Genomic DNA, 19,832 nt, shown 5'->3' with positions numbered 1-19,832 from the left:
AAAACTTGCTCGGCCAGTCGATGAATGCACTGCTCTGCTGCAGAATTCCGCACTCTATACTCCATAGCCGCCGGTGGGACTGTTATTACGGAGTTCGGAGCGTGTCGTTCTATGAAACAAACGAGCTGCTTGTTTTATTTTGTTGATGTTTTTTGAGACGGGTCTCGAGTGTTTTTAGATTAACTGCGCTTTTTCTATGCTTAAGGTGAGATTACAGCTTCCAAGTTTCGGTTTACAACTCCTCGGTGAAGAATTTGTTTTTAGTTTCCAGGAGAAATTACGGGGGAGTTCCTTTCTACTCTCGAGGGGCCATGTGCACGCATCAACACAGCAGCGGACGCTATACTCGGTAAACTATGCTGCGTCGGGTTTATCAAAGCAATCTTTTTTCTTTGGTTAAGTATAAATTTTCTGAGAAATGAAAAAAAAAAGAAATTATAAAAAATGCCTTATGGCTGCTCAAAAATGAATGTACTCGGGCGTGAGCCGCAAATTTAATGTTAACTTTAATGTGACATCGGTTAGTATGTAGCAGTGTAACAACAATAAGCATATAACTACCCGTTGAAAAAAATACCAACCTTGATCAGCAGAAGCTCTCCTAGGATCCTGCACAGCGAATCCGGTGTTCCTCGTGATTCTCCTATGCTCCTGTCCAGCAAGACTCCCCCGAGGACTTCTGTCTAGGTCGGACCCAGGACCGATACTTCCTCGAGGACTCCTCGACGGCTCGTCCTCGGCACCACCAAGAGAACCACGATGTTCACCGGCACCGGGCATACCGATACTGCCCCGAGGTGACCTGTTGAGCTCGTGACCCGGAGCTATGGACCCTCGGGGCGATCTGTTACTCTCGGGGCAGATAGAGCCTCTGGGAGAGCGCGAGGGGTCTGGTGCTATGGAACCACGTGGAGATCGGTTCACCAACTCGGGAACGATGGAACCTCTCGGACTCTGATTTATGCATTCTGAGACTATCGAGCCACGAGGACTTCGTTCCTATGGAGTAAAGAATAAAATTTTAATTATTGAATTTCTTTATCGCAATGCCAATTGAACTTTTCATTAAACAAAGAAAGTTAATTTTTGTTATTATCGATTAAAGAATTAAAAAAATGTTACTATGCAAAAATTCCAAGATTAACCTCAAAGCACATCGTATAAAACATAATATCCCACCTTTTTATCTATGTGCATATCAAGCGGTGTAATACTCCCGCGCGGCGACCTCGCAGTGTCCGGGCAAATAGAGCCCCTCGGGCTCCTGTCGAAGTCAATATTAGCCACGCTACCCCTGGGACTCCTAGACATAGCTTCGGCTGGTACAAGCGAGTGCCTGGGACTCCTCGATCCATTTTCGGGCATCAACGACACCCTGGAACCACCTCCAGCTGCGGCGGATCCTGGCACCAGGCTACCCCTCGGACTTCGACTGTACCCGACGTCCAGTGGTACCAACGAGTTGCGTGGACTGAGCGCGCTGTCCGGGATCAGCGAATGTCTGGGACTGCGTTGAGGTCGAACTGTTGTGGGCAGGTCACCTGGTATCAGGCTGTTGCGTGGAGAACGACCTGAGGTGTCCGGGATGAGAGAACCACGGGGTGAACGGCTCACTGCGTAGTCGTCCGGGACGAGAGAGTTGCGAGAGCTTCGATTTGCCTCCGGGGCGAGACTCAGGCGAGACGCGCCGCAGTGTTCTGGATCTGGTAGGAGGCGGCGGTTGAACGTCTGAAGAAAGAGAGAGAAGTTCGTGTTACGATTCGAGTTGACTTTTCAATTCGGATCAATATTTTTACATTTTTACCAGAACAGTACCCATTTGCTGGTTCATTGTACGATTGAGATTTTCAGGAATATATGATGAATAATATCAACGATGATCAATAATCGCAGTGCGTATTTGCGCTTAAAAACATTTATTTAATCAAAGTAAAAAATAGTTACATGTATATAAAAATTTCTGCTCTTAACACTACCGCATTACGTAATATATCATTCGTATGCTTATATTAGAATTACTCGCTGTAATTACGTACTACACATAACAATTATTATTGTCGATTGGGAAACTATTTACTATTTTATTTTTTTATATGGATTCAACCATTTTGTCAAATTTTATCTCTTTATACTTATATATACAGCTATACATTTCAATTGATAATAACAAACCTATAAAAAAGTATAAATTTTATATAAGTTTCATACATTTATAAAACGGTATTTCATCAGTTTATTTTTTTTTACAATTTTTAATTTTTTACGATTTTCTTTAAATGCTATATTGAATACTTTCTTATTTCTATAGACATTGTAACAAAAATAAGTCTTTAACAGTACGTTCTCCTCACGGGCTGTCTTTACAAGCAGAGATAGCCCCTTTTAAAAGAGTCAAAATCTCGGGACTGTGCATTTTTTTCGCCACAGACAGTGCGCTATAATTGTTTATATTAGCGTCGAGAGAATTTGCTCTTCGCTCTAACAGCCACTTGATTTCCTGAAATTTCATTTTTTAAACAGCTTTTTGTGCAAAAGCGTTTCACCATAAAAATTCCGGCAGTTGACTATTATCTTCTCATCGAGTCTGCTTTTGCTCCAATCATCTACACTGAGCGTTTTTAAGACCTTCTCGACCTTATACATAAGATTCTTGCAGTCAGGTGCCTCGCCTATGTCATTGAATTTGCAAGGTAACGCTGCTCCATGCCGAAACAGATTCTAGAGCACACCTCGATAGTTATAGATCGCTGTCTGATGTGCTAAGCCGTTCCAGTAATCGGGGCTGCTCTTTGCATTCACTACTACATACGGCTCAATCTTATACAACTCCTTTAACTTCCTTAAATACTTTCTTAGGTAGTCTGGATGCTCGTCCACTAGAAAACGAGGCTTATCGCTGTGCAGGTCTTCGAACAGCAGGTGTATGCTTTTCAACATTTTGACGCATTCGTACTCCGGACGGCCACATTCAAAAGCTTGCCTGCCTTTATAGTCCTTAGCATCGAGTCTGATGCCAAGTTTCAGTAATAACTTGGCTGCAGGTAAATTGTTTACCTCCGCAGCCACGTGCAGCATTGTCCTTCCGGTCAGATCTACGGCTGAGATGTACACTTCCTTGTTATCCAAATTGAAGACAAACTCCAGCAGGCCATTGGCTGAACGATCCATTCCGTGGCAATCTTTTACGTTGATGATGAACGGGTTTTTCTCGATACAAGATTTCACACTCAGTTTCATACTCGTTGCGCTTAATTGCTTTAAAAGTATATGCGACGAGCGAAAATAGATGGCTTTTATGGTTCACATTCTTTATCTTAAAAATTGCTCCTTGATTAAGCAGCTCGGTCGCAACGTCTTTGTTACCTCTGTGGCACGCGATGTGCAATGGTGTATTCCCGTTCAAGTCTTGTGCGTTTATATCCAAGTATGGCTGATCGGGGTAAAATTTTTTGAACTTCCTACTGAATCCCATCAAAATTGATATAGCCTCGCTGTCGTTCGTATCGACAGCTACATGCAGCAATGTTTGGCCCTTAAAGTTGCGGCAGTTGAAAAAATGGCGGAATTCGCAGGAATGCAAGCTATCTGCACTTGTAGTATGATCCAGCAACTTTACATTTTGCAACATAGCAGAGAAATTATTTCCATAAAAGTATTTCTTTACCTTTTTAAGCACACCCTCGATGTTTGATTGATTAAGGGCAATATTTAGAGGTTTAACGCGATATTTATCAAAAGCGTCGAACATAGAACATGCAATAAGTGCTGTACCATATTGTTGTTACTGTACTCAACAGCGAAGTGCAACGCCGATTTGTTGTTTTCGGGCTCACGGACGTCGACGTCAGCTCCGTGAATTAGTAGAAACGTCAGCCAACCAACATCCTTGTCCTGGACAGCCTTGTGCAAACGCGGCGTACCATCGTCGTCGTAGTTTAAGTCCAGCTTTTTCTTAATCTCTTGTCGACGCTTGTCTTGGAGAGCTTCGTTGGACGGCACCTTTAATTGGATCTTACTTTGGAAGTACTTCATCAGCTCCGACTGATCTTTAGCTGAGTAGCCACATGTCTCTCTAAGTACATAGCACCAAGGGAACATTCCGTGCTTGTCCACGGTGTTGAGGAGATTGCCCCACTTCTCTACCAGATAACGCATCAAACGTGGATTTAGATTTTGTTTCAAAGCCGTACAAAGTGGATTCTCGACTTCTTGTTTGTTTACTTTGTCAAAGTCACATTGGTCCAGCAGCAGTTTAAGTATGCGCGGGTTGACGTTGAACTGGCCTAAAGCCAGATTCAGATCAGTGACACCAGAGAATCTCAGCTCTTCACTGAATTCACCATTGAAGTGTATAAGGAATTTCAGAAATCCAAAACGATTGTGCAGAAGTACATTCTTAAGAAAACCAATGTAACCTTTAGGGTAGCAATTGACAACGAAATATTCGAAACACTTCAGGTGTTTGGAATTGACGGCTGCTTTGATCGCCGAGTTGGTATGTTCCTTCAAACTTCCATTGAGCTTTCCCAGCAGAACCTTGCTCATCTCCAATCGGTCCTCGTCCTTTATGTTTTTATTAGCGTTGATGATGTCGAAGCTCGTGGAAAGAAGTTGAGACCTCACATCAGTCTCTTTATGCAGGGCTTGGAGTAAGCGATCGACTACCTCCATATCTCCTTTATCTAAAAAGTAAGTAAATAGTTTCTTGAACTCTCTGTCTGGTTCCACGCTTTCTATGACGACCTGACTTTCGTGCAATATAAATTTTTTAACTAGGGAAAAATATTCACAGAACGACTGCCCCTTATGGAGTACAAAACGTAAAACTTTTTTCTGAAATTCTCGTTTCAATCACCCTATCTTGGCACCTGCAAATTATCAACTCGCAAGCCAGGCTGCTGTTATTAGCCTCAACTGCCACGGTTAGCGCGTTCTTGCTACTGTGATCCTCAGTTGATTTCGAATTCACGAACTCGACGAGAACATCTTTTGAGCGTCCATAATAATCTATAAGGATTCTGAATATCTCCAATTTATTATTTTTCACGACATATCTCAATAACATCTGGTTCTGATCCAGATCCAAAAGTCTTCGTTGCAGCATAGCTTTAAAGCAGTTGACACAATCTTTTGTGATGATATCTTTCAGATGCTTCAAACGTTGACTCCAATTATACACTTCGAAGCAATGGACGATAGTATAAAAGAAAACCGACGACGCCACGGCAATGAGTCGCTCGATGCACTGCAAGATCGCAGATTTCATTATTTTATTATCCACATTCCTCCAGAGCCACTTGGCAACAGCGTTCTCGGCAAAAGTCAAGTGCATCAATAGATTATTCTGGTTCTTGAGCATTTGTTCATCAAACGGCTGCAGTTCATCGATATCCAAGCTTTTTCGTTCGAAACTCGTCAAGAGTCTTCTGAGCGACAAACGTTCCAACATTTGACTGCATGTTGTCGTCGAGATTGCATTTCTTGATAAAACGCTCGTAAAATTCACACACATCGCCTGGCGCAATGTATATGGGTGACGGGTTATCGCTCATCAATTTAGATTGATGAGTGTGAGCATCTTTAACTTCAACGTCGTATCGATCAGGCAATCAAGTTGCTTCTTTTCGTAGGTTTGCAATAAATTTTGAGCGCGTTTCGATAAGTCGACTTTGTCACTGTCTGGATAGCTGCGTAAGCATTTGATCATAAACCTGCAAAATATACAAAAAAACTATTATAAATTCAAAAAGATAAAAATTTGAACGAAAAATAAATTTATATTAGAAAACTAACTGAATTTTCTTCTGTGGAGTAAAAGGGTCCAGTTCGTGTACATGAGCGTTTAGTTCGTCTTCCAGCTCTGTCCGAGATTGAGATTCGCATGTAACATAGATATTGATGTTGCCACTTGATGATTGCAGCTCTTTGAGGATATCTTTTACAACCTTCTTGGAATCTTTAGATGAATAAAGTAATCTTTCTCCAAATCCGTAGACTACAAGGTCAAGTTTAAGGCTTAATTTGCCTGCGACACATGCAGCAAACATCTGCCTCTGAAGACCCTGATAACCAATCAACTCAATCAGTAAATCTATCTTGCTTCCCTTGAAACTTTGCTCCTCGAGCTTGTTAATTACGTCAGTTTTGTCTAGATGAATACCGACGACCCAGGTCAGTGCAGGAGACTCTATTAATTTTTGTTTTAATTTCTGCAAACAAGTGTTCTTGCCTGATCCCGATTCTCCGGAAATAATAACAATTCGACTCTTGCTTAGGAAAGTTTCTTGTATAAATTCAGTTTTGTAATAGGATCGCTGACGCTGGTGTTCACCGCAGACGATGACGAGATTTTCTATCAAGAGCTGCTGCAATAATTGAGGTGTGCCGACAATATTCACCAAGGCCTGCTCATCCATTAACTCAGAACATTTTAATTGACGGTCATACAAGTTTACTTGAATTTTCTGTAGCAGATCTGACTGCGACTCTTCTGTCAACTGGCTCAATATATTAACACCGTTTTTATCAATTGTATTGCACTTAAACTTGAACAAAGCATGAAGATCTTTCGTGTCTCCAATTACCACTAACTTTTTTGGATTATTTTCTGTTGCTTTTTGCACTATATCTTCTAGTTGCTGGAAGATACTATCCATTCCTTCTATTTTCTCCAAAGAGCTGATGTACTCAATCAGTAGCAGATTCGTTGACTTGAATGCTTCTATGATCGAATAGGGCTGCGAAAGGAAATCCTTCAACAGTATGCATCCTTGGGCCTTTGAATACATTTCCATATTTTCAATAATTTGTTTAACCTTTTTAATGTAAAATTCAGGACATCTGGTGTCAATAAAATTTACTTGTTTATTGTACATATTGGTTAGACATGAAGTAATAATACCAAGAGCTTCTTGATTGAATATGAATATGATATCTGAAAAACCGTGATTTATCACATTACTGGAAGTTTCTTTCACACTGGTATTTTGCCTTTTTTTCGTGGCATTCTGTCCTTTACTTTTTTTGAACTGGATGCAGTTTTTCTTTTGTGGTAGCTTTGTTTTGACATTACTGGATTTAGGAAAGTATAATAAACCGGCATTTTCGGATATCACTGACTGTTGAATCGTTAACTATGAGTTCGTGTTGAATACGTTTTCTTAGCTGAATTAAATCATCATCTTTTGGCTTTTCTTTTGCATCTAAAAAATCTTGTTTAATCACCAAGTATCCGTTCACTTCCTCAAAAACGTGTCGCGCAAGTTTATGTAAGTTTTCTTCTAAAATTTTGTTACTTCGAATAAAGATTGGTTGATTCTTTAATTTCAATGCATTACTGATTTCTGGAATAAGTTTTCCTACTAAATTACTTGGTATTTGTGAGATACTTGTATTCTTTGGTTGGTCCTCTATGCTAGTGTCAGCATTTAAAATGCTGCAGCTGATACTCTCATTAAAGTCAGTGTTCTCTTTGGTATCTGAAAAGTAATAATTGAGAATAAGACCAAATAGTCACACAGTTCCAGAACTGCTTACGTAATGCTACTTTCAATGCTACTTCAATATAAAAAACTATGAGTTTATCTCTATTTTTGTACAAATATATTGATAGTACCTGCTGGTGGGTTTATTGGAGCACCGGTCCCCACATTCATTAACTCTATCTTTGGTTTCTTTTCCTTTTCACATGGCTCGTCTGTATTTGTTCTCTTCCTTGATTTCTCTGCAACAAATAACGATAATAAGAAAATAGAATTTTTTCAAATAACACTCAATTTTAATAGCCAGAAATTATTCTCTTTGTGAAATAAAAGATTACAGTAATGCTTGAAAATTAAAGAACAAGTAACTATTTGCTCTGGCAAAACTTATTTAAATCACAGAATCCATACTATATTATACTTTAACTATTGCGTTAATATTGCGCAATCATTTCTGTCAACGTACCTCCATTATTTGTATTTACAAATGACGAAGAAAGAGGGGCATTCTGTATATGGCTGCTCGAACTCCATAAACTTGGTTGCTCTCTTGCATTATTCATGTTGCTGTAAAAATTATACACATATAAGTATCACTAAATCGAGTAATTTTTGCAATATAGACATATTCTCAGTCGCTCGCAATATAAACAACGAAAGGCAAGGAGAAAGAAACCAGTGTATTATCGATTAATCGGGATCAACATGATCTCAGGCTCGACTGGACGTCGCGGGTGCATTAAATCGCAATCGTGTTGCAAAATTGCCATAGTTTTTCGGAGTTCTTTGTTCGCGCCAGAATCAAAAGTGCATATACGCATCAAGTGGAGTTACTTACGCATTGGTAAATACAATATCCTTCTCCGAAGAAACCGACGTCCCAAGCGCATCCATTACCGCACCACATGAAGCGTATTACATCGAAAAAGCATCTATAAGATGAGTATATGCGCGTCTTCCGGATCGGCACAAAGCACGATTCACAGGGGAAGTCGCGACCTCGCTTGACTCGCGCCTTCGCACTCCCGGCGTTTCTCTTTCGCGCGGTGATTTCTACTCTATCGTGTCTTTTCTCTCTCTCTCTCTCTCTCTCTCTCTCTCTCTCTCTCTCTCTCTCTCTCTCTCTCTCTCAAAAAGGCTGTATTTATTCTGTGAAAAATGCCGAAAAACGTTAGATTACAATATAACGTCTCTAATTGAGTCATCAACGTTATCAATCTAGGCTGTAAATCATATTACAAAAAATTAATTGCACGGCTTGACACATGCCTCGATCATAAATCAAAAATGTTTGCTCAGGTGGTCGGTTTCATTAGTGGTTGAAACTACTTAGCGGAAATAGAACTTCAAACACCTGCGCATACATTATATGAAAAACAATAAAGTGCATTCGTAGGATAGCCTATACTGTTATCTTGAAAAGAACTACGCTATGCTACCTGATATTACCGTGAGACGTTTGAAATTTATTTTATTTTAGAGTGGTTCAGCTACGCTCAAGACGAGACTCAGTGAACCAATGAGAAAATTCGGATAAAGCCATCCTCTTGCATGTGCTCTGCTCATACTCATGTTGTGTGCGTGTGGAGTGGCTTGGCTCTCCTCTTTTTCCACTTTAGGCCTCCACTCTGCTGTGACTTTGTGTCGCCGCTTCTTACAGGCCTCTTCGCTGCTAAGCGTATAAGCATTTAATTTCGATTGTACGATTGTGGATGTACATTTTTTAATGTCGCGTTTAATAATCTTCGAAGTTTATCCGTAAATTCATGATTTTATTATTATCTCTTTCCTTTGCGTCGTCGCTTCTCGTTTCTACTAACTTTTATAAAATAACGAAGATATTCGCGCAACACCTGATCTATGGCATATCCTCCACAATATTATAATAATCCTAGACCGCCCGCGCACGGCTACATCGCGTATCTCCGGGAAAATACATCGGAATATAACTCGATGCCGCAGCTCTATCAGCCCGGAAGTTGGCGGGGACATTAAAATTTTAATGTAAACTAGGAATGAAGGCGCGGTTAGCGTGCTCTTGATTCTATCTCTGTCTAATAACCATAGAAAATCTACCATAAGTGTTGGGCGGCGCACTAACGTCTGCTAATATTTTATAAGCATGTAACATGTTACTAAATCCCTCAAAACTATTTTTTAATAAATATATTAATAATGCTCAATGTCGTCATCATTGATTTGAATAGTGAGTTTGAAGAAAAGTTCAGTATAAGAGTCAGTGGATTTGTCTATCATTACAATGCATTTATTTGCATTATAAAAAAGGTATACAACTGAAATTTTACACAGATACTTACTATGCTATCTAGAAAACATGTAACCTAGATGATTATGATTTAACAGTTTTCATTCATATTTTCACATCGAGGCCCATATGAATTTTTTAATTTAGCGTATCAAATTTTGCTTGTAGGCAGTTACACAGAAACTACCATCTCTAGCACATTGTATTTCTGGCTTCCAGTGTATTTTACACGAAGAAAGTGATAAGTATTTTAGCTTTTTTGTCAAGGCATTAATTAGAATTTTGACTTTTAACAGTTGTGAGAGATTTTGAGACCGATACCTGTTTTTCCATTTTAGGATTTATTCTCATTCAAAAACTAACAGGTAACTTTTCTTTAAATTCACCAAATCTTCAAACCTCACGGAGGGCGACTTTGGGCACAGAGACACAGTATATCTTCAAACTCTTTATTCTTTTAATTGAACTTCTCACTGACATTACAAAAAAAAGACTAAATAATATTCACACGCTTTATTACTACTTCAATTAGGGTTAGGGTGCCACTTTTCAATATACATGTTGTAATACTACACACTCGTGGTAATGATTAATTTTTACTAAAATTTCTTGCTAGTTATATTACATATATTTTATCTGTTATCAAGGTTTCCACATTTCATTTTAAACACCTCAAACATTTCTACCAGGGTTATGAGTTATGACTGTTTTGAGGGTTATGAATTTAAAGCGCGGTTCTGATCTCGTTGCCTAGGCAACCAATCAGAATCACGTATTAAATGCTTCACAACAAAGGCCATCATTTTTTTAAAAGAGAGAGAGAGAGAGAGAAAGAGAGAGAGAGAGAGAGAAAGAGAGAGAGAGAGAGAGAGAGAGAGAGAGAGAAGAGAGAAGAGAAGAGAGAAAAGAGAAGATAAGCATCTCGTCGAACTTCGACGGCCGATACTATATCCCGCGCGAGCACAGCTCGGTGCAATACACTTTGGACCTGCTCGAGACTCTCCGAACTATTTACTTCTCCCTCCTTGAAGACGTATGTGTGTGTTAGTCTAGAAGTTCCGCGCCGCCGCGCGTTTGCCGCGCATATGTGTGGAGGTCGTTAAAACTTGGGCAAATTTCGTTATAGGGATTAAGAGCTTCTGTCAACGTTTGATCTCATCTCGTGGATGCAGTGTAATATAGTTTGGTTTTTTTTTTAAATTCTCGGTTAGATGCGCACATTTAACGAGCTGCTTCTTATATACGGACGGTATCGGACTTTCAAAGGACGCGACGGAGACGCAGCCGCGACTTTAGTTATTGATTTTCAATTAAGACGTACAATGGAAGCTTCTCGATGCTTCGGCATTAGCCCGCTGAAGCGTATCTTATTTGTTGATGGATTTTTTAATTTTGTTAGGGCTTTGCTAGAGTATTTCATTGATTTTTTCATCTATATACTCATTATACGCTGGCGAAGGAGCTTATTGAAATGAGGACGAGATTAAAAAAAAAAGAAGTATTTCTCAGCGGATTTGCCCCTGAAGAGGTCGAACGTCAAACTGTTCGTTCGTAATATGCAGCGACGGCAAAAAACTTTTGTTATTTCAAAATCCGACAACCGCATTTTATTACTACATTACGATACGTGTGACTTAAATGGTTCTTTTTTACACGGCGCAGTTAGCTGAGCAATAGATGAACTGTAAATAAATACGGTGCAAAAAAAGACTACTTTAGTCACAGATAGGCGTGAGATAACAGCGGATTTTAGCCACACTGTGCTATAAACGTAATTTTCGACTTATTGAGTAGATTTACCGTCACGTTTAACGACGCTATTTTTTGCAAATCACAGAGAACAATAAAATCAGATTAATAGACGCATCAGTTATGCGCTACTGCCGAGACGGTATGCACATAAGAAGGATATGATAAATCGGAAAGAGCTGAAGATGTTTTTATGAAAATTGGAGCAGAGGGTAAAGTTTGTTTGTTGGAATGCAGACGGAGGCGAGGTCGTAAAAGTTTCAGTGAAAAAATCTGCGTCTAGCTTTCTCTATCTCTATGAAATACTTGGAAGATTTGTAGAATATTGCACAAAAGGACGCGTTTTCAACTGTCGCTTACATTTATATTTCATCGGATTCGAGTTTTCCCTCACGTTGGAAATCTCCGACAGAGTCTTTTGAAGCTTTTTATTGAACATTCGCGTAGTAAAATATTAAGCGCCTCTCAACCTAAAATTTTTACTCCCCTTATACGCCCTGTATATATCTGCCGTGTAAAATCCCGGAAATATCGAACTCATATTTTATCGCCGCCGTCGTCGTCGTTCTGCAAACGGATTTACAGCCAAGATTATTATTCGAATAAACTGAATTGCTACGTTCGCACATACTTTATGCCGGAGAACTTTAGAGATTATTTTCAGTTATCGTTAATTTAACAATTTGAAATAATCATCTCCAAAACAGTCGGTCGTAACTTATACGTTTCTTTTTTGTTATACGCGCTCGAGTATCGATTTTCAAGAGCCCACAAACCTTAGAATCTCAGCTGCAACACATAAAGATACAGCGGCGGCGGTGGACAGCGATGTGAAACTGTAGGATCTTTTTCCAGCTCGTAAAAATAAAACGCGCTCGTCGAACAATAGTGAAGCGTTTTAACTATTTTACACGGCCGCTAATATTGAGAGCGTACGTCTAGTTAAAGCAGATCAATTAATTTTCAATATAAATGCAAAAGCGTTTTCAAATCGCGGTAAAAAGAGCAAAGCATCGTCAGCTCGCAGTTTCGGAGGCCGCAGCACGTTATAAGGCCGTAACGGCGGATCGCGGCAATAATAGCATCGCGTTTTATTGCGAAGCCTCGGCCAGGCTCGACCGGGACACCTGCTATACCCCGTCAACTAACCGACAGTCACTGCCATATACCGGCGTTGGTGTATAGGGATAAAATGAACGACCATTTGGAGACCCGAGACGCGGGAAACACGGGAGAGTAATTTATGGTTCCGTAAAAAAAAAAAAAAAAAATTGAAATCCGCCGGGTTAACCGCGTGTAAATAGCGAGAAATGCACGAAAATTATTTCGGGTGAATTCACGACGCGTCGTTGAAAAAAGTATCTTCTACGCTCGTACTCATACTGAATTTAGCTGGTGTCTTGCACTCTAGATCTTCCCCATACGCTTCGCTATCTAATTTATTACCTAACCAGGGTACACCATATCTAGTTTACGATTTGCCCTATGCTACTCGACCGACTCGTCTTCTGTGCGCCGCGATGCTCTTGAACTCGAAATACATGCGGTTCGTTGTTTCTTCGCATGTCTTCGTTTCGAGGGATGCGATCCTCTCCAGCTGCTAATCCTTTTCCTTTGTTTAAAAAAAGGATGACTGGATGCTGTGACGGTTTGAATGGAGTTGCGCTTTTGAACTAATTCTAATCTCAAGAAAATTGAGCGCGCGTCGGATTTAGCTAGTACTGCGTATTCGATTATGTTCTTTTTTTTTATATTGGTAAGCGTAAAATTATACGTCGCGTAGAGAGCGACTTGACTGTGCGTGTGATCGAATGGATATTAAGGGGCGAAAAGGAAAATCTAACGCGAGCGAGTGTCTACTGACCAACTTACAAACGAGAGAGAATAGTCTATATAATCACTAGCGACACTTTTGTCATAAGTTTGCACTTACCTGTTGGCTGGCTGTTGTCAATATCCAGGCTATCCAATTTCTCACTGAGCGAACGAATTCGAATTTAACACATTTAGACGCATTTAGACGTTACTCAAAACGATGCGCGAAGAAAGGCCGTGTAATTTAATCGCATTCGAGGACTTACCACAACGACTGCCACTTTTAGAAAGTATTCAAATATCTACGACTTTACTCAAACAGAGTTTCCGCACTCTTGAAAAGTCTACTTGTTCATTACTTGAACTCTCTTGCAGCGCGACTCGCTGCCCTGCTCTGAGCTGCTCTATTTTCCCCTGCTAAGGATCGCTTTCACTTGTCTTGTGTATTTTTTCGAATTCTTATTACTCGTGCTTTTCTTCTAGGCCCCGGCTGGAGCATCGCACTGCATCAGCTCTTGGCGCTAGACTTATTCGTGCGGCACAATAAGTCGTACACGTGTGCGCCTTTTCTGCTTCCGCTGCAGTGTCTTGGCTTTGTACCGCGGCTGCGAGTCATTGTAATGGTCTCTTTTATGGCTGCTTTTCGGCGTCGAGCTACCTGCTGTTATTTCACGGCTGCACTTGCTCTCTGGTTGCCCATCACAAGAGAGGTATGATGGTGAACTCTATTCAATTTGAATATAGATTGCTTTATATCTTGATGTACGAGCATAGTAGATCTAAAATTTGCTTGTAATTTCGTTGAACATACGGCAAAAACGTTACAGCAGCAACTCTACCCGAGTTAGAAAGAAGATGTTCTTTACACTAGTTTACAATTTATTGAGTCAACATCGAGGTGATTCGTATACGATATTCGCGCCTCTAGTCGATATTTAAATATGCAAATCCAGCAATTTAGTAGCAGTATGGGTCATGAGAGAAGCATCGAGCACTTGTCATTATATCTCTTTCTATAACCTTGCTCTTAGAGCTTCTGGTCTTCGCTCGCTAAGTATGCGCATAATATAAATTCGAGTCGCGAAAAGAATTGATATAGTAGGTACGATGTCAGTACGGGTATGTATGAATTGTGAATGCTTGCATTATTTACGCCCCGGCTTCCGTTGCATGCACTTTGCATTCCTTTTTTCCAACAACTTTATACGTTCGTGAAATTAGTCAGTTTTGTTTGTTTTACCAAATTTTATTATTCCGCCAGTTACTGCTCAGCTAAATTCTTCGTTTTATTAAATTTTGCATTCGCGCATCCAGGCCAAAATACATCTTTCTTGTTTTATTATTTGCATGAAAAAAATTGTAACGACGTCGATAAATTGATAATAGATTAAACCAACATATTAAAATTGAAACGTAAAAAGGCATAGGTATATTCCCGAAATTCTCAAATCGGCATCGATAAACAATTTCGAACAAAAGAATAAGAAAACTCACCTCCTCCTGCGTCTCGTCCTCGGTGTCGAGCGCAATGTTGGGTACGCAGCTACCCCTCGGCGACCTTTGCCTGTCCATACCCTGCATACCGGCGAGTAAGCCACCAGTGCTTTGTATTCCGAGAAGCGCCTCCGAGGCGGGTTCGGTCGAGGCGACCGATGCCCGTCTACTTCGAGGCGCCGGTTGTCCTTGCTGACCTGCCGACGACTGAGACGGATTCGTGACGCTGCGCGACGCCCGCCTGCGCCGCGACGACGTGCTACGGTGCAGCATCATGCTCGCGGGAACATACTATCACCTCGGCTGCTACTCTTCTGCGCAACAGAGGGAGATATTTTCGATTATTTTCGATAATTTTATAAATTTGCGTCGCTTTTACTGGGCTACGTGGCAAAATTCCCTATACACGTATACTATAGCCTTCCTCGGAAGTAGCAGTTTAGTGTTGACACTGCGCGTTTAACGATCTCGATGAAAACGTGCTCGCGTTACATCAGTCGCTTTCGAGAGTTCGACAACAAGTCGGGACAAGTTTCTATTCCCCGCAGTTTCGCGCCTGTTCTATCTAAATTCTCGCACACCTACTGACGAGATTGCGCATGCGCGAGAATTTTAACGACGATTTAATTAATTATAGCCAGGACAGCCCCTAATTGAATTGCTAAATTTCTCTCTTATACATATAGGGCAATCTTCGTAACCCCCAGAAATTGTTTTCCGATAGTAGATAAGGCAACTCACGCTTCGCCATATGGATTTATCGATCGACTTTTTCAAGTACCTTCGCTTCCCCTTTCTCCTAATCAATCGTCGAACACAGTCGTTGGGAATAAAAGTATACACGCTACTCCATTATTCATACAGGCGTATACCTATACTCGTTACATTTTCTAGAAAAAATCCAACGATTCGCCCAGTATATCCGTTTACACTCGATATAGAGAGCGCGACGGATCCGCTTTTCAATTAAAATCAGTTATACGCGATTGACTTTGCGCGCAAATTATGTCTGCAGCGATGTGTCCTTTCATTCGCGTATACACGCACATAGCTCTACCTCGCTCGAATCGTCGATATCGCTAAAAACCACTTGTCTGGATTCCCGCCAATATCTGCGCTGCAGCAGCAGCAGCAGCAGCAGCTTCTCTGAATGATGTAGCTCCGATAGACCGGAAGGCGCACATAGCTGCAGTTGCGCCAAATTCAATCAGCGCCTCTGCGAGTTGGAAAACAAATTTTTTTTCTGTCGCTGATACGGGTTGTCGAGGTAGAAATACGAAGCGTACTTTTTTTTTTTTGTTCGCCAGATACTGTATACGCTCCAGCTCGTGTAGCGCGCTGATTAGAGGACTTTTTTTTCGATTTTTTTGCCGTTTGTGAACTCGCGGTGTTGCGAAAAAAAGAGAAGTGAATTTTGATTAGAAATGGGATTTAAATTGGGTGTCTACAGTCCCGTTTGGTTATGGGGTCAACAAACAGCTGCGAAAGTCAAGGTCGCGCACGTGTCATCTATATTCTCGCCATATCGTATAATACAGCCGTAAATGAAAAATTCACGACTCCGCACGAGCGTCCTTGCGTGTGTTTGCTCTATTTAGTTACGCGCAGTGTGGAAAAAAAAATTTAATTCCGTTGCACGCGCTAATAATCGAACGATAATTATCGAAAATTCTGAATAATCGATGAACCGATATACCGACCTTCGTTGAATATTTACATGAGCAAAACGCGCATAAATAAACTCAGGCGTTATTTCGACAGACCAAATCCGCCGCAAATTACCCCCAGAATGATTTCGGTCAACACGGAGAGGACCGCGCGCGTGCAACTGGTGGGCACTTGAGCGTTGATCATTTGCCTCATTACCAGTCGGGACGGCTGGCTTTTACCGAGAGCGACTGTGTATATATACATATATATATATATATATATACCCTGTACACCCCGGCGCGCAAAGAACTGCGAATCTCGGCGAAATGGAATCGCAGTGACGGGGATGCAAAGCGAGCCCCCAACTTGATTCCCCAGAATGGCATCGATTTTCTTGTAAGCCCTGATAATGCTGTTTTCGAAGTGATACCGATTTGCGGAGTGAAATCGTACAGAAACGAACATCAGCTATGATGCGAGCAGAAATCACTCGTAAAAATATAGCCTCTCAGAGCGCTCGCACGGCGTACTATAAAGCCCGATGATACAGTGCCGGTGCGGAGTGGGTACCGTATTTCTTTCTCTATCACACACACACACACACGCGGCGTACACCTCGCGCACGAAGCCATGCAATCTAGCGCTCTACGTATTCTTTTCCGCGAGATTTCTCGCGATCCGCCCATACTAGAACATGCTCGCGCGCGATAATTCATTCGTACCCCTCCTTCCGCGTCCATAACCTCTTTAGCGGTGGCGCCCTCTCTCGAGATAACGAAACGAATTGTAGGGGGCGCGCAGGGTTTCTCCGACTCTCTCATACAGCTCTAATATTACGTATGCAACGCGAGAGGCAATTACAGTTAGGAGTTCCACGGAAAGCTCCTTCGAGTAATATTACTGCGGGGAGGGGGCGCCTAGTTTCGTGACAGACGTGAAAATCGCGCTATACGTCTGGTGTACTGGAATTCTCACCTCACCCTCTCTCTCTCTCTCTCGTGTGCTCTCTTGCGCCGGGAAATTGCGCGCGACAACCGCGAGTTTCTATCAGGGATCCGGTTGTGTCGCGCCCGCCGCAGAGTTTATATTGCCTGTGATGCGGGACACGAGAGGAGAGAGATGCGGCTGTACGTTATAGTGCTTTGGTTTCGTACATGCACTCCCCGGTCCCCTTATCTAGCCTCGGGTGTATATCCCAGTAGAGCAGGGGGCGCTGATGGATATATCAGAGTTAAGGCTCGCGCGCTGTGGTCGCATCGAGCTTACACTATGTTGGAAAGTGGCGAAAATTCAAAAATCGCTCGGATTTTATGAGTGCTCCACACTTATGCTAGAAGTTCGAATTTTTAGCAGCGCCCCCACGTTACGTCTGAATAACCATTAATAATTTAAACAAACTTAAAGGTTGAAAAGTGGGTATTAGTGAGTTTCAGCAAGTGTAGCGTGTATCAAGGAATATTACAAAATTATGTTTATTAAGGTAAAAGTTTAAATTCACATTTTATTCCGTCGGACAAATTTTAAGAAGCAGTGGCCATTTTGCTAACTACAATTTGACTTTTTCCGACGAAATAAGCCGTTATTATTTAATTTTAATTGCTTAATTTTTGTTTTCAAACATTCCTTAATACTTATTGCACGTGCTGAAACTCGATTTATGATGATAAAGTTAGTCAATTAATTATAATAAACAAAAAACGTTTTCTTCGCTAGGTGGCGGGTCACTCGAGGTGTGGAGCACTCTTAATAAAGAAATAGTCGCACTCTGACCCCCTGCTACAGGTATACGAGCTAACCGAACTTAATTAACTCTTACCCGCGCGTACGACCATCTCGCTGGATTCTAAATACGTTCGTCATTCCGGATCTTTTTCTCGCGTGAATTATTTAGTCGAGTTGAATATCGACTGCTCGGTTCACAGGCACGGATCGTGGGAGGCTCGTATGACGTAGTAGTAATTTAATATCTTCCTGCACGTTTCATTGTAACAGCTCACATGCGCGAATGTAATCCGTGATACACAAAAAAAAATGCATAAAATAAAGTAATAACGTCGAGTAATCATGGCCAATCAGTTTTTCTCCGAAATTCATCGCGGGAGACGCGGGCGACTCCATCAGCGAAAGCTCTGAAGTTTCTTTCTCTCTCGCGGGGTCGAGAGAATTCCCACTATAAGGAGTATATATGCCTGGTATATAGCGTGCCAGATTAAATTTCTCCGATCCCTTGTCGAGCGCCAGCGAGGTAGAAAAGATAACGCCGAGGGAGAGCCGCAAGTTTCGATCAATGACCGAGTTCTCCTCCGAGGCATCTGTATACACATTCACAGGTGTCCCGGGTTACTTAAGCACACCGCGTTAATTCGCAAAATTTGCCCCTTGTCAATAAGAAGAAATCAGCGCGCGCGTAATGGCGCTTTCGTGCTCCCGGCCCATTATCTAATCGCGCATCAAAGCGGCTTATCGGGCGTTACATTAGTTTCGCATCGTCGGCCGTTATTTTACGATGACTTCTGTTTGACCCGTACACGCCGCGTCGCGGCTATACTCGGCGCGACGAGGGGCTATTATTGTTATTATGCCAAGGTATTTCAGTCGCGGTCTATACGTCGGAATAAAAAGATTTTATTTACGTCGCGGACGCGTTAGATCGCGTATCGAGACATTTTTCAGCGAGCGTGTTACATTTGAATATTGCGCGTGAATCGGGATTGGAAGATTAAAAGATAAAAGAACTCGCTGAAACTGTTCACGACACGGAAGATACGAGTCAATTCTGAGGAGAAGTGGTAGTAGGCTAGCCCTTTGTTTCGAAGCTAAAGCGCAGCAGCCTTAAGTAAGTGAGAAATAACTCTTTCCCTCCCGTCGATTGGAGCGAAGGAACAGCGTCGTTTATATATGTATAATTTACGGCTTAATTAGAAGAAGCGGCTGTAGATGAACCTGCGTTAACTTGGCCCTCGAGTTCTTCTTAAGTAATCCTCCTTCGCTGGCTAGAGCGACTCTCGTCTGTACATATATACTTGGACGAAACTTGGCCAATCTATTAACGCTCGCGGCGCGCGGCTTAATTCGACGACGCGATCGACGAATAGTTACCGTGAACGAGTTCGAGTCTACTGCGTTTACCGATCGATGCGTGTGCTGTTCCCTCGCGGATGAAACTGTGTTCGGGGAAACTTGAAAGAACGTTGCTGTACACGTTTCGATTAAATTCAGGGCCGATGAATCGACGTGTAATTGTATGTAGGAAGTTTTTGGCACGTAACGATGACGGAAAAGACGACGGTTTCAGTGGTGTGTGAACTATGAAAACGAGTTTACAGTCGAATCGCTCGACTGTATACCGGGTATTTATCTTTGAAATTAACGTTAAA

The 19,832-nt window shown here is 41.6% G+C and overlaps 2 protein-coding genes across 4 annotated transcripts in view; both read right to left on the bottom strand.

The window, feature by feature from the left end:
- Positions 1-19,832, bottom strand: part of LOC100677905 — a 56,405-nt gene that overhangs the window by 22,474 nt on the left and 14,099 nt on the right. For all 3 annotated transcript variants that reach the window (XM_031922254.1, XM_016983898.2, XM_031922253.1), the window contains 3 exons: positions 14,806-15,119; positions 1,180-1,728; positions 582-999 (listed from right to left, as the gene is read on the bottom strand). In XM_031922254.1, coding sequence (XP_031778114.1) covers positions 582-999; positions 1,180-1,728; positions 14,806-15,081 — 1,243 coding nt within the window. In that variant the 5' untranslated portion in view covers positions 15,082-15,119. The remainder of the gene's footprint in view (positions 1-581; positions 1,000-1,179; positions 1,729-14,805; positions 15,120-19,832) is intronic.
- On the bottom strand, positions 5,537-8,603 carry LOC116416019. Its single transcript, XM_031922257.2, has 3 exons — positions 7,616-8,603; positions 5,794-7,478; positions 5,537-5,711 (listed from the first exon to the last, which is right to left on the bottom strand). Exons 2-3 carry the CDS (start codon positions 6,873-6,875, stop codon positions 5,552-5,554), a joined length of 1,242 nt encoding a protein of 413 aa, XP_031778117.1. The 5' UTR covers positions 6,876-7,478; positions 7,616-8,603; the 3' UTR covers positions 5,537-5,551.

The sequence above is a fragment of the Nasonia vitripennis genome, chromosome 1 (genome assembly GCF_009193385.2).
Source record: "Nasonia vitripennis strain AsymCx chromosome 1, Nvit_psr_1.1, whole genome shotgun sequence".
Taxonomy (NCBI): Eukaryota; Metazoa; Arthropoda; class Insecta; order Hymenoptera; family Pteromalidae; genus Nasonia; species Nasonia vitripennis.
The sequence above is the reverse complement of the archived record's forward strand: the minus strand, read 5'-3'. Positions and strand labels throughout refer to the sequence as shown.